We start from the raw sequence: 22,836 nt of genomic DNA on the forward strand, positions 1-22,836 counted from the left end.
TGGCTGCCTTGTGAAGAATTTACATCCATTGTTCTTGTTTTTAAAGTTTACATTGACTAGTATGATGATTACTTAATATTATTCAAAAATTTTCCATGCATCCCCCAAACAGAGAGTTTCTTCTACATCTTTCTGCTTTTTAAAATGTGTACCCCAACACAGACCCATTGTGACAGAAAACAAGCAGAACAGAACACCGCTGTGCAAATGAGAAATTATGTTCATCAGGACAGTGCTCAGTGTTTAGTATGGTTTGTGGAAGATAAGATGTAATGTACAAATGGCTTCCCTGTTTTTAACTACAGTTTTTTTAAACCTGTTCCTAGCTAACCCTGTTCTCTCTCACAGGCTATCTACAAGGCTGACTTGGAGTGGCTGCGTGGCATTGGCTGGATGCCTGACCGGTCTCCCGAAGTCCTGAGAGTCAAGAATGCCCAGGAGATCCTGCGAGACAGTGTCTACCGGACACCAGTGGTGAACCTCAAGTACACGAGTATTGTCGACACCCCGGAAGTTGTCCTGGCTAAATCAAATGCTGAAAACATTAGTATTGTAAGTCACCATTTTCTCTATAATAAAATTAGGTTAGTCCTATAAATAAAGGAAGTAATTAACTTGGTATTATTATTATCTAATAATAATAATATTGATGATAGCAAAGATTTTCATAAATAGTGTTGACAGAGTTGCTGTATTAGAACTTGGTTAATTTTAAACAAAAACTCAAAGTATTAATAAAAGGTGTTAATACAGATTTCATATCAAACCTGAGTAACTTATGTGGAAAGACTCTAGAAGTTTGTATTTTAATATGAAGAGATTTTGGCTCAGAATGATTGAAAGTTGTGCATTGGAACTGGCAAAATTATAAGTTATGAAATAACTTTGTTATTATTGGTTCTTTCCATAGCCAAAGTACAGAGAACTTTGGGACAAAGATAAAACTTCGATCCACATAATGCCAGATACTCCAGAAATTAATCTCGCCAGAGCCAATGCTCTAAATGTGAGCGATGTAAGTACCACAACAGACTCCCTTTTTGTTTAAAAGTCACTCAGTTGGTGCTACTCCAGTAGACCTCTCCATGGCCAAGGGAGAGAAGGGGGACTGGTGGAGCCAGGGAAGACTCCTTTCCATCAGCCCTGGACCAGGAGTGAGGAAAGGAGCAGGCCCTGGCTCGGAGTCACTGGGCAGGGTCCGTTACTGGTGAGCCAGGGTCAACATGAAAGAAGGGAGAAGAGAATAAGGACAAGAAAGATGAGAGGAATAAAGAGACCCAGAAAGAAGAAAGGAGAATTAATGATTGAGTCAGATGAACTCACAGTATGAGAATTCTTTGCAAAACTCTGCACATTAATTTTAAAACCTGAATTATAGTGACTTTTCTAGGAAATTACAAATGAATAAACTTGACCTCAGAAAAAAAATAAAAATATCTAGCAAGAAATCAGAAGAGTTATTAAAGACTTTCCTCTCTCCTCTAAAATGCTAAGGCCACCCAGATGATTTCACAGAAGACTCTTTGATAAAGAAGAATTCTTTATCAAAACTTTGAGGAAAAACAAAACAAAACAAACTACCCTAGAGCCCAGAGAAAGAAGAAGAGCCACCACAGTTAGCAAAACTTGTCAAAATAGTTTCACAAATGAAAACTAGACCAACAATAATGAGGAAGACCTTAAGTAAAATATGAACAAATCAAATTCAGTTGTACATAAATATATAACACAAATGACTAGGTTTCATTCAGGAATTCCAAGGGGAGTCCATACTTAGAAAACTAATAATGTAATAGAACAAGAGAGAAAAATCAGATTTGAAAAGACATATGACAAAAACCCAATATCTGTTCCTATTTTTTAAAATCAAATCTTAGAAAAATAAGAAAAAATGAGTATTTTATTGATGTGACTAAACGAATAAATCTCAAATCAAAAGCCCGGCTCATGCTCAGTAACTAAGCTTCTCATTCAAGTCAGGAATAAAATAAGGAGGCCCTCTAATATTCCTCCTGTTCTTCTACCTGAATAAGCTTCTCTTTCTAGCTAAAGTCATTAAGAGTAAGGATAAGAGATAAATTTTGAAAAGAAAAAAGACAAAATTATCATATTTTCAGAATAAATCATTACATGCCTGGGAGAAACAAGGGAATCAACTTTAAAATATGTTAGATAAAATGAGAGAGAATTTAGTTACATAGCTAACTACACAGTTCAGCGATGTTCAAGAAGATACTGCCTTCGTGGGCCACAGAAGTTCCTTCTGTGTAGAATAAGTATGACCTTGGAAGAAGAACACCACCTTAGTGCAGTTCACCATCATTTGAAACTTTTCCATGGACAAGAGTGTGGTGATTGCTTTTTTTGGAGGGGAGGAGTAGGGAGACTAAATGGTTATGGAAAATAAATACAATTTTAAAAAATTCTATTCACAGAAACAATAATAATAATATATCTTGTGTGAGAAGGAGGCTGGCAAGCAGATTCCTCACCATATGCCAAAGTGTGCATCAGCTCTATTATAATGAGCCACTTGGGAGCTAACGTTTTTCAAGGATTGAGAAAAACACCAAGCTTTTAGGGCACTGATACATTCTGGGGGGGACCTGAATCAGTATCATGGTGCAGTGTACTCTTGTCAAGTGACTGAAGGGAGAGGCAGTTAGCTCTTCATTTCGGCATGGCCTCCTCAGCAATTTGGTTTGATCCAGAAGCATCTGTGGCAGGAAAATTCTGGAAAGTCTCATGTGCTCTTTTTCACATGATAAATTTCTCAGCTGGAAATACCAAACCCTACCATTGATATGATGATGTAAGCAAGGCTAATATTTGAAACTATTCCAAAAGTAAAGGTATTAACTTTAGATATTTAGCTATTAGATAGGTAGATATTAATGATAATGGCTTGTGTTTTAGAAAAAATCAAACATCCTATTTGCAGTGTTAACCAAAAGGTACATTTTTATATACGGTGTCACCACTATTATAATCTTTATAAAGGCCACTATTTAAAACCCTCTCCATCATTTAGAAAGCACAACATTTTTAGAATATTTGTATACAGTTTTGTAGGTAACCAGGCAAATTCATTTTAAATTGAAGCGTTTAATCTTCAAATTAATCACATGAGTAAAATATGGTTATTTTGTTTTATCAGGTAGGAGTGATGAGACTTTAAAAGACTAAGAAACTTGACCGTGTTCTCAAAGTTAATAGATAAAGAAGTTTGTTGCCAGATATTTTTTCAGTTCAAATAAAAAATATATTTGGCCCTGGCTAGTGTGGCTCAGTGGATTGAGTGCTGGCCTGCAAACTGAAAGGTTGCCACTTAGATTCCCAGTCAGGGCACATGCCTGGATTATGGGCCAGGTCCCCAGTTGGGTGAAAGCAAGGGGCAACTGATCAATGTTTCTCTCACACATCAATATTTTTCTCCCTCTCTTTCTCCTTCCCTTCCCCTCTCTCTAAAACGAAATAAATAAAGTATTTTAAAAATATATATTTGACCATATAAGCAAATAAAAAGTAAGCCATAAGAAAACTAATGTAATAATATACATACTAAAATAAGAACACAAATTGAAATAATATAATGACAAGTTTTCATTGAATATTCTCTAGTGTAATACATTTAATCGTGGAGAATACTTTTTACTTTGTACAGAAAACAATGTCAATTGTTAAAATAGGCCCACCCAAATTCATGCAAAAGCTTGAAGAAAAACTGCTATAAAACATATCAACGCTTGCAAACACAAAATTTGCCAGAGCACTCACAGTTCAGATATGCAAAGGCCATGAAATTGTCAACAATTGAAATTCACCTGGCCTTTCTGCACTGTTCAGGATCCCATGCTGATGGATATGTTTTCTAAATTATACATGTAAATTACTCTCATTGCTGGGTATCTGACATTGTCAATATAGAATGTGCCTATTTAAATATGGACATATATTTTGAAGTTATCTGTAAACTAGGCACTTTATTAATTAACTTCTCTTTACAAACAAGAAGACTACATTTTTTTAAAATGACTGTTAATACCCAATTGTGCTTTAGCAGGAACATCTAAGGTTCCCAAACAATGTTCAGCCTTAATCACAGAAGACCTAGAAAATCATATTGGGGGAAACCCTCAGAAATGTAAAAAAGTTTATACTTTTTTGTTGCATTTTTTAAAGATTTTATTTATTTATTTTTAGAGAGGAAAGGAAGGAGAGAAATACCAATGTGTGGTTGCCTCTCATGAGTCCCTTGCTGGGAACTGGCCTGCAACCCAGGCATGTGCCCTGACTGGGAATCAAACCGCGATCGTGTGGTTCGCAGGCCCACGCTCAATCCACTGAGCTATACCAGCCAGGGCAAAAGTTTATACTTTTGGAGATTACAAAACTGAATTTAATTTTTAAGTTAAATAAATTGAATTATTGAATTAAATTTAATAATAGCCCATTAATGCCTGAACGTACATTTATCCCAAAGCTAGCAATACTAGAAGCAGCTAAACTCCTTTACATAAACCATGAACAACTACTTCAAGACTATGATTCAAATTAAAAAGAAAGAACTCTTGTCACACCCAGATACTTAGACTCCAACATGACTTTATATTTCAGTGCCATGGTGCAGAAAGATTCTTTCACCCATTTTCTTTTCTTTACCTGGTTCTGAGCCTTCAAAACTGCATCCCTCTAAAAATAATTCCATGTGAGCCCTTGGCGGCATTGCTAGATCTGACCCTGGAATGATGCCTTTTGTTCTCTTCAGAAAATTTACCGGGAAGGCTGGGAGGAAATGAAGATGAGCTGTGATGTCCGGCTGGACGCAATCCCGATACAGGCCGCCAAGGCTTCCAGGGAGATTGCCAGTGACGTAAGTGTGGCCTTGTTTAGTGTCCTTGTTCTTTAAGCAAATACCCCAGGTGCATCAAGAGAACAAACTGTGATCCATCTGCTTTGTTTTTGCATCCCCAGTATAAATACAAACTTGACCATGAGAAGCAGAAGGGCCACTACGTGGGCACCCTCACAGCCAGGGATGACAACAGGATCCGGTGGGCCCTCATAGCTGGCAAGATTCAGAATGAAAGAGAGTATCGGCTGAACTGGGCCAAATGGAAGACGAAGTTCCAAAGCCCCGTGGATATGCTTTCCATCTTGCATTCCAAAAAATGCCAGATCCTGGTCAGCGACATTGATTATCGCAACTACTTACACCAGTGGACATGCCTGCCAGACCAGAATGACGTGATTCAGGCCAAAAAAGCCTACGAGCTGCAAAGTGACGTGAGTGGCCTGTGTTTCAGGATGAGCTCTTCTCTGTTTTGCCATGACTCCCCCAAAATTTGTCATTAAGTCCTTGTATCATAACTTTATGTCTTATACAGCCAAGAACTTGGTTTTAGTTATACTTTATAATGTGATATCAAAATCACCTCTAGACTTAGTGTCAAGAAATAAATGGTAACATGAATATAGTTCTTAATTATTACAGGGTAAGGATAATTATATTATTTCTATAGAATTTAAGTAGCAACAGAGGTTTTGATCACAGGTAAAATATGGGCAGTCCATGGAGAGGGTGTTGGCACAGATATGCTTTTTAGTTGATACCATGTGTAAAAATTTTGAGGTTGCCAAGGTTTTTAGACCAAAATATTTTGTGTACAAGTCTAGGGTTTCCCATTTCTCTTGAAAAATCAGAGGATGAAGCTCTGAACATGTGTTAGCCTTGACGACAATAACCTGTAGCTGAATGGCAGCTAATGTCTTTTAAGTAAAAAATATGCCCTTCCGTTTATCATACCATCTGGCCTCCTAATTAATCTACTGACGTTACCTGCCTGGCTGCTTTAGTGTATCATTCCTAAATTGTATTTCTCCATCAGACCCGTGGACAGAACAAATAGGACAGTGGCTAAGGTTGCTGACTTGACCCTGGCCTTGTTTTCACAGGCTATTTACAAGGCTGACTTGGAATGGCTGCGTGGGATCGGGTGGATGCCCCACGACTCTGTCTCCGTCAATCACGCCAAATATGCTGGGGATATCTTCAGCGAGGTAGGTACTCCCGCATTGTCTCTTGCCATCTTTTATCTTGAATGACTGATCAGAAATACACAAGCCACAGTTTGGCCATACCCTACCAACAATTTAAACAATTTCAATTGCTGTCGTTTAAGCCAAAAAAATACATTTTTCCCCAAGATAAGCTCTACTGCAGCTGTGACACTATAGGACCACATCCCTCGTACAAAGTCCAGCACACTCACTGATGCTTGGGTTTGTATGAATGAAAAATGTGTTTTGGCAGCGACAGGAAAGTATTGGAGAGAAGTATGTGCAGTTGAAAAAAAATGTGTTAAAAAAATGTGTTTATGATGCACGCAGGATATGTGTACATAATGATCCATCACATGACTTTGGAAGCTAAGCAAACCTGCTACTTTAAAATCTGTGGGAGGTATAAGAAGACAGCCCATTTGTTAAAAAATCAAATGCTAAGAAGAAAGCCAAATTGCCAAGGAAACACCATGGCACTCTATGCTTCCAGCAGAAAACGTTCCTCAAATTTAGCCCTTCGTTCTCAGCTTGCATGGGACCAGTGGCAACTGTCTATTTTCTTTCCTGTAGAGTAAATATCGCACAAAAATCGAAACACTGAACTTTACTCCTGTGGATGACAGAGTGGACTATGTCACGGCGAAACAAAGTGGGGAGATCCTAAATGACGTAAGTACTTGGCTGTCATTCTAAAAGTTTCCAGTCATCTAGATGTCACCTCCAAAGCATTTCCACCTACTCGCACTCAGCAGCACGCAGTCATCATCTGAGATACAGACGTGATCACTGAGATCATGGATGCTAGCTAGCATTTGCCTACAGTATGCTTTCTTAGCATCAAGTAACTCACCTCTTGCCTCACATTTCCAGATTAAATACCGGAAAAACTGGAATGACAACAAATCAAAGTACACCCTCACAGAAACCCCGCTGCTGCACACTGTCCAGGAGGCGGCCCGGATACGGGACCCGGTATGGCTTTTACCTGAATGTCTGGGACTTTGTGTGGGGACGAACAGAGGACTGTGTTACAACTGTCGGAGATGTGTGCACATGACTTAGCCCCCCCTGGTGACCTCTCAGTCTAACCCTGTGTCCTGGCCCTCTGTCTTCTAGCACCTCTACAAGGAAGGCTGGGAGAGACAGAAAGCCACGGGCTACATCCTGCCTCCAGATGCTGTGCCCTTTGTTCACGCCCATCACTGCAATGATGTGCAGAGCGAGGTAATTGTTTCCTCCTGCTACGAGCACACTCTGCAAAGGCTGAAACTTGTACGTGGGGGCACCCCAGCTCTGCCAACGCACAGTGCAGTGGAGTTGCCTTGTCAGCTGGGCAAGCCCGGCCAGGCGTGGGGATGGAGGAAGCGCCTGCTCCCTTTTGGTCTTTTCCCCATGGGCTTTGGGCGTTCCTTTGCTTTTTCCCTCAACTTCTTTAAAGGCTAGTGTTTGAGGGTTTTACTTCTTATTTATTTATTTATTTTTTGGTTTCAGGTACACGACGTAATGATTTGATATCTGTGTATACTGTGAAATGGTGACCACAATGAGTCCGATTAACATCCATCACCATCTTCACTTTTTCTTCTATTCCCTGACTCTCCTAAGATCTCTAGGCCTTCAGATATCATTTTGCCAGCATTAGAAAACAAATGCCTTTTTTCCTCATTTTTAAGTTGATAAATCCTTACCTTTATTTATTTATTTCAACGTTTCCTGTTATTTATTCTCAGGGTGAGGGTGTGTGGCGGAAAAATCTTGGGGGCTGAATCCGATGCTGTTCAAAGTCCCTTTTGCCCTGTGTGCTAATAAAAACCGATGGAACCTCTGTGCTTCTTCCCACCAGCTGAAATACAAAGCTGAACACGTAAAGCAGAAAGGTCATTACGTGGGTGTCCCGACCATGAGAGATGACCCTAAGCTGGTGTGGTTCGAGCACGCAGGCCAGATTCAGAATGACAGACTGTACAAGGAGGACTACCATAAAACAAAGGCCAAAATCAACATCCCTGCTGACACGGTGTCGGTGTTGGCGGCCAAGGAGGGGCAGGCTCTTGCCAGCGATATCGATTACCATCACTACCTGCACCAGTGGACTTGTCATCCCGACCAGAACGATGTTATTCAGGCGAAGAAGGCCTATGACCTACAGAGTGATGTAAGTGATTTTTATTTCTTAATCATCTGGAAACCTGTGTCATCGCCTGAGAATTGTAGGTAGCATGCTGGCGCCACCACTCTTTGAAACTGGAAGCCGTAAATATCTAGTTTGTTCACGGAGGGAACTGAAGCTGGATGTGAAGTAGAGAGGGGTCGGGAGCAGGGGTGGAGTGACAGCATTGCCGACTGGCTGCATTTCTGAGCCAAGTTCAAAGTTATTTTTTAAAAAGCCTGATGCTTTCATACCATCGCATTAGCAACTCCTCACTCACATTCACATGAAAAGTTATCAGCTGATATAAAACAACAATTGGCTCAGGTGGGAATTGAGACCCGGTTGGGATTTTGACTACATTGCCTGATAGAATAATTGTGGCCCTGGAAACGCCCCATTCTTGCTTTGCCAGGCATGTCATTCCCCAGGGCACTGAGGAAGTAGTTGCTCACAAGGAATCAAAGCAAAAGGGACACAAAATACTGATGAGCCCCATGAAGGCCCAGAATTTCTCAGGCGGAGCTTTGGTGCAGCGAGGGTAGAGGATGTGACTTAGGTCCACCTGGCACTGAAGCCTGCCTCGGGGTCTCTTCCTGACACCAGAGGCCTGTAGGGAACAGACACGATGCATCAGCACGGCGCTCAGGTGCCCAGAGGAGTGAGCTCTGCCTGGGTCTCTCCTCATCACTACCAAACCGGAAACAGAAAGACTGCCTGTAACTCAGGTGCTGAACTTAAACCTCCCACTTCACAGGTTGTGAAGGACCATTGTGGTACTTGAATCAGATTAGTGACTCCTCTTCATTTGCTGTGTCTGGGCTGGGAGAATCTGGGAGCTGGGCGGGGAAGTGTAGAGCAAGCTTCACTTGAAGCTTACCTCCCCTTCCCCTACGGTCCATGAGCATTTACTGGTGTAATTTCCTCTATTCTAAATGTCCCACACACTTCTATATAACTAGATATATGAAGTTCACTTAAAATGACCACTTTCTTGGTAAAACCGTTTACATCCACAACCGTTAACGCCGGCCAGCTCCCTGCCCTTAACCCCCACGGCACTTGAGTGGTCTTGCTCTCGCAGCACTGGCACTTCCCACTTTGAAAACGGTTTTTCTCTGTGCCTGGGCTCCTTTTGTGGGTTTATCCCTCAAAGCACCCAGCGCAGTGCACCATTCACAGTGAGAGGTTCAAGGAATATTGCTCAGGTGTACAGATGAAATCACCAGTCAGTGAGACAACAGCTACAAGAGGGTGAAATCCTTTAAAAGCCGAAGAAATTTTTTATTTTATTTTTTTATCTTCACCCAAGGAGAGGCTTATTGATTTTAGGGAGGGGGCAGGGAGGGAGAGAGACAGAGAGAGAAACGTTGAGGTGAAAGAAGTATGAATTGGTTGCCTCTCGTGTGCTCCTACTGGGACCCACTCGCAACCCAGCATGTGCCCCGACTGGGAATCAAATCTGCGACCATTCAGTTTATGGACTGTGCTCCAACCAACTGAGCCACACTGGCCGAGGATGAAGAAATTGTTTGTAATCTGCTGTCTGTAACCTTGTGTCTGGGTCACTTTTCCCTGCTTCACACCTCTCCTCCTGCTCTCAGATTATCTACAAAGCTGACTTGGAGTGGCTCCGAGGCATTGGCTGGATCCCCCTGGATTCTGTGGACCATGTGAGGGTTACCAAAAACCAAGAGCTGGTGAATCAGGTACACGAAGCCTGTTATTCTTACCAAATGCCTGGCCTCCTTACCCACCATGTAGGCATAGGTGCTCTGGAGGGGGAGACCTGTCTTCATCATCTCTATTTCTTTGCAGGTGAAATATAAGAAGGCTGCTCTTGACAACTATCCTAACTTTACAAGTGTGGTAGATCCTCCAGAGATTGTCTTGGCCAAGATTAACTCAGTCAATCAAAGTGATGTAAGTTTGCTTTTGTGTATAATGAGGTACATAGACTGGGAGCTAGTTGTCTATCACCAAACAGATTGGCTTGTAAGGAAATTGAGGGGGAAGGGGCTATAAGATAACCTTTGGGAGAGAATGTCTAAAAAGCCACTAGTACGTGGAATAACTGTACCCACTTTTAGAAATCCATGCTTTTGCCCAAGTTATTCTATTGTATTAGCTGATGTGGACTGAAATTAGTCCATTTTAATCTCTAGACCATTTGTTCATTTCAATCTCTAAATAAATGTAAACTGATTATTATCTCGCTTAGATAGACCTACAGAATTTTAAATATATATTCATAGTAATGGAAGGTTTTGTTTTGTTTTGTTTTCTCTCCTTAGATAAAATATAAAGAAACATTTAATAAGTTATTAAAGGGCAAGTATACATTTTCACCGGAGACACCATACATCACCCACTCCAAAGACATGGGAAAACTTTACAGTACTGTAAGTTCCATTTTACATGATATATGACTTGGTTCCTAAGCTCTTGTCAGTATTCATATTCTTGGATGATTTTGTGAACAACTGAACTTTGGAGATTTATTATTTCTATTGTGTTAAGTCTTGTTTATTAAAAGTGGCACACTGATCAGACCACATAGCATTTGTTCAGCTGGTGTTTTTAGAGCTGCTGTGCTGTATGGAGCACTGTGGGAGGTGCTGAGGAGCTAATGTTCAAATGAATCAGGCCCTTTGGGAATTCACACAAATGAGAGGAACAGACACGCAAACAGTTAAATAATAATGTAACAGGTGCTGTACCAGCTCAGGGTGCGCACAGGAAAGAGCAACTACCATCAGAGAAGAGATGGGAAAGTTGGGTAATTCCTCAGCAATCCTGTACAAACATTTTCAGCCAAGGGATGGGGGACTAGGGTGATTTAAAGGGTGATGTCAGTGTGCATGCAGTGTGCATGTGTTCAATCTCAGTGGCAAACACTCTTCAGCGATTCTCTCCCTAGGAGCACATTTGTCTTCACTTTTATTAGAACTGTGGCTGTAGTTAACCTTTGTTACAGTGCCTCAGAGTTTATAGATTTCATTTGCAGCAAGCCAGAAGACTGCCTCGTTCTTCATTAGGCACACTAATAGTTTTAAATAAAGATTTAAGCCTTGTCTTTAAGTGTAGATATTTACCTTGATTTTACCACTTTCTTTTTAGTGGTATCTGAAAGCAAAGTTTGTTGACACACATTTCTTTGTTCTAGATACTGTATAAAGGGGCGTGGGAGGGCACCAAGGCCTACGGCTACACTTTGGACGAACGCTACATCCCCATCGTTGGAGCCAAGCACGCTGACTATGTGAACAGTGAGGTTGGTAGGACTTTCTCCTCTCGTAGATTTGAGAGTCTTTACTGGGGAGCAAGGGCTGGTTAGAAAATCCCACTGGTTCTCAATCCTGAACCTATTTCACAGCTGAAATACAAAGAGACGTTTGAGAAGCAGAAGGGTCACTACCTGGCTGGAAAAGAAATCAGTGAGTTCCCTGAGGTGGTTCACTGTCTGGATTTCCAAAAGATGAGGAGTGTGGTAAGCAAAGCTCACTTTCACTTTATTTCTGATCTGCCTTTTGGTTCCGGATTAGCTGCAGATGGAGTGGTGAAGAATGAGGCAGTCTGAGGCCCCCCCCACCCCTGCCGGTTAGCCTGTGATGGCTTTGGGTCTCCCCCCTTTCCCTCCTCCTTCACTGCCACACAGTGGGCCTCTGTGTTTGACTAACAGGTCATTTTTTACCCAGTGTTATGTAAGGATGGGGAATTTTTTTTAAAAGAATACATCAAAGCATCATTTGTTTAACTTCTGTCTATTCTCAAGGTATTGATGTATATTGGAAATAAGACCCTAAGAGTTGGACCTAGAAAATTTACATTTTCCTTTCTTATTTTTGTCTTTAAAAAAATGTTAACTCTTTAGTTGAACTACCGAAAAAATTACGAAGACACCAAAGCCAATGTTCATATCCCCAACGACATGATGAATCACGTGCTGGCCAAAAAGTGCCAGTACATCCTCAGCGACCTAGAGTACCGGCACTACTTCCACCAGTGGACCTCTCTTCCAGAAGAGCCCAACGTTATCCGGGTCCGAAACGCACAGGAGATCTTGAGTGATGTATGTCTTTTCTGCAGCTGGACCTAGTTACAGGCTTCACCCAGCCCTGCCTTGGCCCCTCATGCTCCAATTACCCCCATATTCATAAAGCTTGCTGATTTCTAACAGCGTGACATGAATAACCACTTTTTGGTATAAGAATTCCCTCTGCATTATGAACACCTATGTCCAATATTTAGTCTGTTTAAAACAAGACTAAAACTTAGCTATTGCCCTTCTTCTAAGCTGCCATTGGCCAGAGCATTAAAGACCTCCCAGCTGTTGAGAAGGCCACACTGTGACCACTAAGCACCATGGGCAACCAAGAGCTGACAGGATATCATCAAGCTGTTCAATCGTAAATTCATTTAGTGCCTATTATCATTCACTGTTCCTTCCTTCTTGCAGAATGTGTATAAAGATGATTTGAACTGGCTGAAAGGCATTGGATGCTATGTTTGGGATACACCCCAGATCCTCCAAGCCAAGAAATCATATGACCTCCAGAGTCAGGTGAGCTGGGCTTTCTAGAATGACTAACAGGCTGTGGACCAAAGGAGTTCGTGGTGCTCTCAGCAGGGTATGGGCAAGGTTGTCCCTGTGTCCAGGCAGAGAAAGCTGCTCTGACACTGCATGATCAAAGGAAACCAAAGGCCCCCTGCCCAGTAAAATCTCTCCTGGTGGCCTGCTCTGCTGCTGGACCTTCTCGGCTGGAGTATCTCAATAGTTTAGGGCATTAGACATTTCTAACACAAAGTTATCTGGGAGCTGTTTCAGACTAAACCAGTCTCAGGCATCAATACTTTGGTCGGTCAGGTTAACCTGTAGGTAGAAGAATGCAAATGCATGTTTTGACCATACGCAGGTAAGCTCTAAAGTAAAAAAAAAAATAGATATTTTGGAAACCTCCCAGCACATGGTTCAGCTCTGATGGGGCAGACTAACAGAATGGTGCACCAAGGGGCTGCCATCAGGTGAGCGTGGGCATGGGAAAGGGAACAAAACAGGGACGAGGGACGAGGGCCAGCAGAGACCCAGGCCTCACTCTTGGGTCAGGAGAAACTGCTGGTTTACGGCCTTATGGAGTCCGCAGGGCTGTGCAGTGGCAGCCTCTGTGTTAGGGTTACAGCAGGAAGCCCAGCTACAAATGAGGGCGCATCTAAGCTGGCACAAAATGCCAAAACTGATGGCAAACCATTTTAGACGACTTTTGTTTTTCTTCACAGCTACAATACACGGCAGCAGGTAAAGAAAATCTACAGAATTATAATTTGGTCACAGACACACCACTTTACGTGACTGCTGTTCAAAGTGGCATTAATGCCAGTGAGGTACGTCTTTCTTGTCTTCTGTTCCAGAACAAGCCATCATTTATCTTTACACGTTTTACAACAGAGAACAATAACCCACCTTGTTTTACCTGTAGGTGAGATATAAAGAAAATTATCATCAGAATAAGGACAAATACACAACAGTACTGGAAACAGTGGATCACGACAGAATCAAGAATCTGAAGAATCTTTACAGCAGTGTGAGTTGTGCTTTTTTCTCTCGTTTGAGTTACTTCCCCCCTTTTGAGTCAATAAGAAAATAAAAGGGATAGGCCTGTACTCACAAAGGTTTATCCAGTTTTTTTCTCCTGGACCTTCAAATTTCCACTTTATCTCATAAATCCTCCCAGTTACAATTAGATGAGCCCCAATTTGAATATTACACTATTTTAAACATTTGACACAAATTCAGCAACTTCTTCCATGTTGCAGGCAGGTACAGTTGAAGCTATTCTTTGTTGACCTTGAATTTGTCCTCTGGTTTCTCTAGTGGCCAGTGGCTCACAGACCAACCAGGGCACTCTTTTTTTCTCTTCTCAATTGATTAAACTCAACACACATTTTTAAAACTTCATTTGGAAGTAATTTGAGATTTTCAGAAAAGTTTCAAAAATATTGCGTGGAATTCCCCCATAGTTGTTTCTGTAGTACAATTATCAAAACTAAGAAATTAGCCTTGTTGGAATGTTAATTACAGACTAGATCTAGGTTTCACCAGTTTTTCCACTAACGTTCTTTCCGTTCGGGACGCCCATCCAGGACTCCCCATCGCACTTAGTTCTCACGGCTCCTCAGCCTCCTCTACCCTGGTCGCTTCTCAGCCTTTTCCTTGTCCTTTTCTGATCATGATGTGTTGGGAGAATACTGGTCAGTTATTTTGTGGAATGTCCCTCCTTTGGTTTTATATGAAGTTTCCTCACAATTAGATTGAGAGCCTTTTTGGTGAGAATAACACAGGCCCTGACCAGTGTGCCTCAGTGGGCTGAGTGTCATCCTACAAAGTGAAGTCACCATTCTGATTCCTGGTCAGGACGCATCCCCAGGTTGTGTGTGGTCTAGGTGCCCCGCTGGGAGGAGTGTGCAAGAGGCAACCACTCCATGTCTGTCTCACACATCGATGTCTCTCTCCCTATTTCCCTCCCTTCCCCTCTCTCTACAAATAAGCATATAAAATATTTTTAAGAAGAATACCACAGAGTAATGAACCCTTCTCAGTGCTTCACAGAAGGTGGTACGTGAAGCCAATAACTAGTGATACTGTTCTTTATCACTTGGTTAAGTTGCTCTTTGATGAGCTTCTCTGCCATCGCATTACTGTTTTTCCCTTTGTTGTTAATAAATACCATGGAGGAGACCCTTTGAGACTATACAACTATCCTGTTTCTCCTCAAACTTTTTTTTCACACATTGATGGATCTTGCAACCACTGTTACTGTGAAATATGCTTATTGGCAATTTTGTTTCTTTCATTCCTCGTACATTTATCCATTGGAATTCTTCTGTAAGGAACACTATTCCTCCTTCCCTGTTTTTTTGTTCATTTGCTTATATCAGCATGGGATCATGAATGTTTTTTTTATTTCATGGGACTTGGTTTGATACTATTATTATTTATTCTGCTACTCCAATTGTTTCAGCTTTGGCCATTGGGACCCCTTTCAAGTGGCTCCTATGTCCCCCATCATGGTGTGTTTTGAGCACTTCCTGACTTCCTGTCACCACAAGATGCTCCATGCTCACCTTGCATTTCCCCTGTTCTAGACCCAGAATCAACCTCTCTCCCAAGAGCCCTAGTGCATTTATTCGAGAATGGGATTTCAAAAACTAAGATCTAAGCACTGGGTATTCTCACTGCTCCTGGGATGTCCTTGCTATGTGGTCCTTTAGGTGCACAGAGCTTAGAAATACATGCATGTATACCAACCCATGTACGCTTACATATCTGACTTCTGTATTGATCCAGCTGTATCATCCTGACACCCCCAATGCAATTCGACACCACAGGGTTCATTCGAGCCTTCTCCCTTTCCTTGTTTGTAACGTCTTCCTCCTACTTGCAACTTTCATTTACTTTCCAGTGAAAAGCCTGGCTCTAATGGTCAATGATGTGTTTACTCATCTGTGCTACCCTCGTATGCACATACAGTATTTTCAAGCTGCTAAGCTATACATACCCCTGTGAGAAACAGATTTACTAACTAGAGTAAAGTACTATGTATACAGTTCTTTTTTCTATAGCATTAGAGTATGCTGTAGAAATTCCCGTCAAAATTCCTTTTCCAAAGTCACTTAAATTAGCTGTTTTCTCCCCGCTTCCATCACTGTAGTCTGCTTATGCATTTGTAACAGTTAGATTTATTAGTTACAGTTTGTATTCCATTTTAGTCCCCTCCTTCATTCTGATTGGATCTTTCTTTGTTTTAATTTGTGTACAGTAAATCTCACTGTTTGTGGAATACAGTGCTGTGGCTTTTGATAAATACATACAGTCATGTGACTTCACCACCCCAGTCAAGATACAAAAAAAAAACTCTCCGTAGTTTCCAAATTTCATTCTTGCTGGCCTCTCCTCTTTCTTGTGGCATCCATGAAGATGTTTCCTGTCCCTAAAGTGTCACGTTTTCCAGAACATCATGTGAATCGAGTTGCGTAGCATGTAGCCATCCTTCTCCTGGCAGAATCAACTTATGTGTCATGCACATTGCTGCGTAGATCAGTAGTTTTCTTTTTTATTGTAGATGGTATGCCATCAGGTGGATATACCACCGCTTCCTTATCCACTCACAGTTAAAGGAATTAGAGTTGTTTCCAGCTTTGGCCAATTATAAATAAAATTGTTATTCACCTTCACATATAGGTTTTTGTGTGTACATAAGTTTTCATTTCTCCTGGATAAATAAATGCATAGGAATGGAAACAAACATATTTTGTGCTTCTACTAGCTACTTAAAAATGGAGAAGGGTAAATAAATTTTTTAAAAAATATATTAGTGGTTTCTATCCTCCAGGAATTCTTAGACCTGTGGGGAATGAACATGGAACAGAAAGCTCTGCTCACTGTCAGACTGCCCTAGGTGTGGCCGTGGCAGGGATTCCCTGGGGTACTTGGAGTCTACAGAGGGAGAGGGTCTGGGGCTGTTCCGGCGTGTCTGAGAAGGGCAGAAACAAGGGGGGAAATGCGCTACTCTGAAGCTAAGCAGAATGCGTTTTTCCACATTCACAAGAGTTTTTTTTAACTCCTACAGAACCTGTACAAGGAAATCTGGGAGAAGGTGAAAGCCACCAGCTACATCCTGCCTACCAACACCATGTCCTTGACACACGCCAAGAACCAAAAGGATCTGGCCAGCAGGGTAAGTGAAGTACAAGTACGCTAGCCTCCCATGCACTCTCTGTCCTTGCCAGCTCTCCACTCCCGATGGCTCTGGCTGACACACATGCTGCCCAGAAGTTCCCCCCACCCTTCCGCAGGCCTGTGCCCACCAGCAGAGAGTCCCAGGCGCTCCATCATCACAGGCTCTGTGCACTTGCTACTTCCTCTCAAGGGTCCCGAAGTCCAGAGAAAATCTTGAACACTTGTATGAAGGACACAGGTGTGGCCTTTTAGGCGGATTGCCTACAAGTGACATCAGCTCAAAGTGAAGATAGACAGAAGTCAGACTATGCCCCACAAAATAGACTCTTTTTCAACAGAATTGTGTGGGTTGCAGTACAAAAATAAAACAATAAATGTGATAACCGGTCATTCCACCATCCCTGAAGGTAAATAGTTATCTTTATAACCATGAAATATAAAAGAGAGAGCAACTGTTCTTGGGTAGAAACATGATTGTTAAAAATCCTAAATTACAGGAGCTGTTTGAATATAATACAAAGTTTTATGCTCCTTAACGTTTTATGCCTAAAATGCTCTTAAGTAAAACCTCCTACTATAAAATTCCCTGTAGCCTTCACTGGAGTTGTAATAAATCCAGTTCTCTTATAAGAACTGTACCTCTTTTAGAAACTTTCCCTCCTTAATTGTGAACATTTTATATAACATTTTAGGCCATATTTCTAAAAACCTTTTTTTTGTCAAGACCCACAGTAAGAAATTTATTTTATATTGCAAGGTGACACACATACAACCAAAGTCTCTGTGAGTCCCTCTGACAGAAAAGTTTTACTGAAGAGCACTTTCTGCTCCACGAAAAACAGTGCACTCCAAGGGTCTCGTTTCCATTCTACTCATTTATCGTGATAGGGACCCAGTACGTTGATTTCACTGGCCCCTATTAGACCTATAGATACTTAATTTTTTTTAAAAAAAGACCTTGTTGTATAATACATGGAGTTAATTTAATTATTACCTGGAGAAAAACTAATACATATGATTGTTCCCATCTCCAACTATTTGGAAGACTGCAAAGGGACTAGCCCAAAGGAGCAAACTTTTCACTTGGGAAGAGAAACTTTATAGATAGGAGTTTAGAAAGCTTAGCAAAATATTTATTTTTATTTTCATACTTTTTGTCATGAAAAAAGTTGTAGAGGCAGGATTCTTAGAAAGTTATTCTTGGAACAAGGTGGAACACAGAGAAATTAATCCTCCAAAAGAAGTGTTTCAACCACAGTTTTCTAAAAAAGTGTTTTTGAATACTATCCTCTTTATAACTGAGGAATGGGTTGGGTGTAAGAAGTATGGGAACTAATAGTCTGGAAAATTCTGATGGGGATTTTGTTTGGCTTCTAGTCAGTGAAGAACTTTGCAAGAATTCGAACACAAATACTCCCATCTCCCATTTTTTTACAGGGATGGGGGCTCTGTTCTGAGGCCCAGTTGTGAATGAGCTGTTATTTTTTGTTCTGTGCTAGGGGATTGTGTTTTAGTCTCTGTAAGGGCCTTGCCCCCTCATTCATGAAGTCATGTAGCACTAAATAAAAGCCAATACAACTTACAAACTAAACGTTGGTTTTCCCGTAGAAGTTGATTGCGCTGTGTCTTTGGAAAACCACATAGAAACTAAAACTCAGAGAGTGTCTCTTACTCACCAGGTTTGTCAGTTACTAAAAACAAAGGAATTCCTGAACACATTTTCCCTCTTTCGCTTATGATTAAGAAAAACAAAGCCAGGATCACAAAAGTGCTCATTTAAAATTACATAACCTTTGACATGAGGTAGTCGTCATCAAGTACCAGTACTGGGATAGAAGAATTACAAACAGTGACTAAAATTTTGTAGCTCTCCACAGTTTCACAAGCACTTTCACTCATAGCCTGAATTAAGCCCCGGATAACCTGCCGCAGGTACTGCTGCTGGACCTCTGCCTCTGCGCACAGAGGAGGAAAGGCACCCACAGAGGTCATGGCCCCGAGGTGGCTGGACTCAGAGATGGGCTCTTCCTGTTAAGTCTCATGCTCTTGCGACAACACGGACCCATTATTCTCCCAACAACGCTTCTTCCTCTGTGCTTTCTCCCTGTAGATCAAATATCGGGAAGAATATGAGAAGTTCAAAGCTCTTTATACTTTACCAAAAAGTGTCGAAGACGATCCACATATAGAGCGATGTCTCAGAGTGGGCAAGTTTAACATTGATGTAAGTAATTCCAAAGGCCTTCCTTCACGTTGAAGCCAAGTAATACAGCCATCTCCTGTAAGTCAGAATGGTTTCTATTACACAGCACACGTAGCTCTGACTGTGAGTACGTGAAGAAGTTAGGGGTGGCTTCAGCCCAGGCTGCTTCTCCTGCTCACAGGAATCTGTAGAAAGTGTCAGAAAACTCCGGTACTTGCTCTGCCCACCCCCCGGTTGCTATAAGTGGTCATCCTGACTTCTCTGGTAAATAGGAAAGTCATATATGGTCATGATTCCATGCACAATTCCCTTTACAAGTGGCCTGTCATTTTAACTTCACAGCGCCTGTACAAATCAGTTTATGAAAAGAACAAGATGAAAATCAACATCGTGCCGGACATGGTAGAGTTGGTCACTGCCAAGGATTCTCAGAAGAAAGTCAGTGAAATTGATTACCGCCTACACCTCCATGAGTGGATCTGCCACCCTGACTTGCAAGTCAACAGTCACGTCAGGAAAGTCACAGACCAGATCAGCGACGTAAGCCCACTGCTTCTGAAGGCCCACCCTCCCCGGCCCCACACACCCACCCTGAAGTGAAGCAGACTCACCTCCTTCTTCACCTCAGCCTTCTTCCAGGATGGCTTTTCTATGTGTCCATGGGTCTGATTAAGGCCAAAGGTCCCCCTGGGGACAGGGCTCTGTGTGCCAAAGTTTCTACAGCATCCTTGGCCTCGTTGCATAAGGCTTTTTCTTTTCATTCCACAAAGTCAACCTTGGTCCAGAGGGTACACATGTCTCTGGTGTTATATTTCCAGTCCAATTTCATCTTGCCAATCCTTTCATCTGTTTCCATTCTGCAGATTGTGTACAAGGATGACCTCAACTGGTTGAAAGGCATTGGGTGCTACGTCTGGGACACACCTGAAATCCTCCATGCCAAACATGCTTATGATCTACGCAACGATGTGAGTTTGCCTTGGGTTTTTTTACGTATGTTTTTTCTTCTTTATGTAGTCCAGAGTCTAGGAGATATTATACAAACTGTGGACATTTTCATGGACTAACTGCGTCTGAAGTGGCAGTGGGGATGCCTGAGCCACAGAAAAGTGCTTAGGAATTGAAAGCAGCCGTCGCTCAGGAGAGCAGGTGGCATTCCTACGTGACAGTGCAGTTGAGCTGTCCCACTGTTCCCTGGGGGGAAGGGGCACGTGGCTCCTCTCCCTACTTTTGGGGCTATTTTGGGTATATCAATGAGCACATAATTGTCATTATAGGAAAGATCTCATTTGCTGAGAGTTTCCACTGCTATAGAGAGGAGTTATGGGTACAGAGAGGATTTGCTAGGCAAATTAATACTGTAATCAAGATTTCAGTAAGAAAGCTTAAATGTTCCTAGAATAGCAATTGTCAAACCTCCTAGAAGACTCTGAAAGTTCCATATGACTCTAAGCATTGATGATGCCGATTGTCATCATTTCAAACACATCCCGATCTGTTAAATAAGTGCTAGTGAACGTAAATGCCAGGAGTTGAAAACAACCAAGCCCTCTGGGAAAACCAGCCATGTCTAATGTAGTGAGTGATCTAACACAGGCTTATTTTCCTCCTCATGGCAGATCAAGTACAAAGCTCACGTGCTGAAAACAAGGAATGACTACAAGTTGGTCACCGATACCCCAGTCTACGTCCAGGCTGTCCAAAGCGGGAAACAACTAAGCGACGTAAGTGCCCACTGGGGATGCTGCTGTGGGCAGAGACAAAGACAGGGCCACCGTTAGGGCACAAGTGGCACAAACGGACGACTGGGCAGTGCCTGGCCTTTTTTCACTGGGAAACCAGAGTTGATGCCTTAGGAAGTACTTAAAATTCTGCTCTGCACCTGAAACTAATATAAAATAATATCAAACATCAACAGTTGCTAAAAAATAAAAATCAAAGATTCTGCTCTGATTTTCTGAAACCTGATGTGTTCAAGGAGCTCCCTGGGGTGGAGTTGTAAGTGATCTAAGTCTATAAAGCACTTGTCATTTTAGACAGAGCTTGCAAGGTTGCTTTTTGTATCCTTGTACTGAGAGCAACAGTGTAAATGTCATTGCCCAGACCTAATAAATGAGAGCCAACGGAAGGAGAATGAGAAGGAAGCAGGCTCTGCGGTTAGAGGTGCGGGTGGAGTCCAGCCTCTACCAGTCTCTGAGGCTTAGAAAAAGTGCTCAGTCCTCCAAGCCTCAGTGTCTTTATCTGTGCTATGAGAAAATGGGAAAAAAAGCACCCACTATATGCCCGAAACAGAGCAGGAAGAACAGGCAGGAAGCTGCTCTTCTTTTATGAATGCGACCGGTTAATAAGTAAATGCTACCAGCACCAGCAGTGAGTTAGAATGTTGAGACCTATTATTTTTGAACTTGTAGTAGTAAAATGACCACTCTCCTCTTCTTATACCTGAGCCAACTCTTACACTTATTTCTCAGGGTGGGGTTCACACCCTGGCTCTGATCTTAATGGACACAACACAATAATATATCAGAATTTTTCAGACAAAGGGAGCAGGCTACCTTTTAAAAAATAAAGAAAAAGAGAAACTTGGGTTTCCATTGGTTTTGCTTCTTTCTAACAATGCTGCCATAGTCTGAATCAACCCACTCTGCTTCTCTCTGCACCCAGGCCGTCTACCACTACGACTACGTGCACAGTGTCAGAGGCAAAGTGGCTCCGACTACAACAACCGTGGATCTGGACCGGGCTGTGCATGCATACAAGCTCCAGAGTGAGGTGAGCAGTGAGAATGCTATGAAGCACTGGCACGTATCCTGGTGCAGTTTACAAAGGCCAGGTCCTTGGCCTCTGTAGAAGGCACCTTAGCTGGGTATCTTCTCAGCCTGACATGGCAAATTGTAAATGCTGTTCCATGCTGTACATGCTGTTCCATTCACATGAGTTACAAAAACCAAAACAACCCAGTACATAGCCTGTCTTCCTTTTTGGCTGGCAAGATCATCTTTTGAAATAAGCAATGGACATTTTTGGAGCAATGTTTACAAATTACAAAGAAGAAAACCAATATACCATCTCTGTTCTCAAAAATCTTAAAACCAAGATAACAAAGACAAGGCTATAATCATAAAAGACTATTAACAATAAGAAATAAAGCTTGAAATTGCTGTTGAAATTCAGACAAGAAAGAATATGGATTCTATTCACATATTTAATTATCTCTATTCTGTGTTATTTGATTGTACTACTTTGGTCTCAACCTTCAGTGCTACTCTGCTATTTTGCATGTTAGAAGCAATTTGTTTTTTTGATATTTTGAAATATTCTTACTTTTGTAGCTCCCCTAAGAGACAGATTATTTAAGGTCACAGACAGAAACTCCTTCTGCCTCCCGCCAGGAATATGAGCATCCTACCTGCTTCATAGTCTGACATCAAAGCTGTGTTCATGGAGGAGATAGGTTTCCAAAGATGTGCCTTATAATTATGAGTATCTCTGAGATCGGTGGCAGCCTGAATATCACCTAAAAGTGTGATTAAGGACAGAGGTGGCTCTTGGCAGCCTGTTTTCTCTACTTAGCCCAAACTCTTGCTAGTTGCCACGCAGTCAACTGGACACATGTTCAGAAGCACAGAAGCATTAATTTCTATAAGTCTCTGCACTCATTGCTCTCCTTCTCAAAAACAATCA

General features: G+C 41.8%; 1 protein-coding gene across 1 annotated transcript in view; it reads left to right on the forward strand.

Moving 5' to 3' along the window:
* Nucleotides 1–22,836, forward strand: part of NEB (nebulin) — a 195,660-nt gene that overhangs the window by 115,701 nt on the left and 57,123 nt on the right. The window contains exons 88-111 of the mRNA XM_053671780.1: nucleotides 349–552; nucleotides 911–1,015; nucleotides 4,769–4,873; nucleotides 4,975–5,286; nucleotides 5,956–6,060; nucleotides 6,634–6,732; nucleotides 6,934–7,035; nucleotides 7,180–7,287; nucleotides 7,907–8,218; nucleotides 9,817–9,921; nucleotides 10,031–10,135; nucleotides 10,507–10,614; nucleotides 11,379–11,486; nucleotides 11,589–11,702; nucleotides 12,087–12,284; nucleotides 12,672–12,776; nucleotides 13,490–13,594; nucleotides 13,690–13,794; nucleotides 16,840–16,947; nucleotides 19,060–19,173; nucleotides 19,495–19,692; nucleotides 20,016–20,120; nucleotides 20,772–20,876; nucleotides 21,817–21,924. Of these exons, the coding sequence (XP_053527755.1) occupies nucleotides 349–552; nucleotides 911–1,015; nucleotides 4,769–4,873; nucleotides 4,975–5,286; nucleotides 5,956–6,060; nucleotides 6,634–6,732; nucleotides 6,934–7,035; nucleotides 7,180–7,287; nucleotides 7,907–8,218; nucleotides 9,817–9,921; nucleotides 10,031–10,135; nucleotides 10,507–10,614; nucleotides 11,379–11,486; nucleotides 11,589–11,702; nucleotides 12,087–12,284; nucleotides 12,672–12,776; nucleotides 13,490–13,594; nucleotides 13,690–13,794; nucleotides 16,840–16,947; nucleotides 19,060–19,173; nucleotides 19,495–19,692; nucleotides 20,016–20,120; nucleotides 20,772–20,876; nucleotides 21,817–21,924 (3,243 nt within the window). The remainder of the gene's footprint in view (nucleotides 1–348; nucleotides 553–910; nucleotides 1,016–4,768; nucleotides 4,874–4,974; nucleotides 5,287–5,955; nucleotides 6,061–6,633; nucleotides 6,733–6,933; nucleotides 7,036–7,179; nucleotides 7,288–7,906; nucleotides 8,219–9,816; nucleotides 9,922–10,030; nucleotides 10,136–10,506; nucleotides 10,615–11,378; nucleotides 11,487–11,588; nucleotides 11,703–12,086; nucleotides 12,285–12,671; nucleotides 12,777–13,489; nucleotides 13,595–13,689; nucleotides 13,795–16,839; nucleotides 16,948–19,059; nucleotides 19,174–19,494; nucleotides 19,693–20,015; nucleotides 20,121–20,771; nucleotides 20,877–21,816; nucleotides 21,925–22,836) is intronic.

Source organism: Artibeus jamaicensis, unplaced genomic scaffold, assembly GCF_021234435.1.
Source record: "Artibeus jamaicensis isolate MK-2021 breed Jamaican fruit bat unplaced genomic scaffold, CSHL_Jam_final contig_1832, whole genome shotgun sequence".
In the NCBI taxonomy this organism is placed as follows: Eukaryota; Metazoa; Chordata; class Mammalia; order Chiroptera; family Phyllostomidae; genus Artibeus; species Artibeus jamaicensis.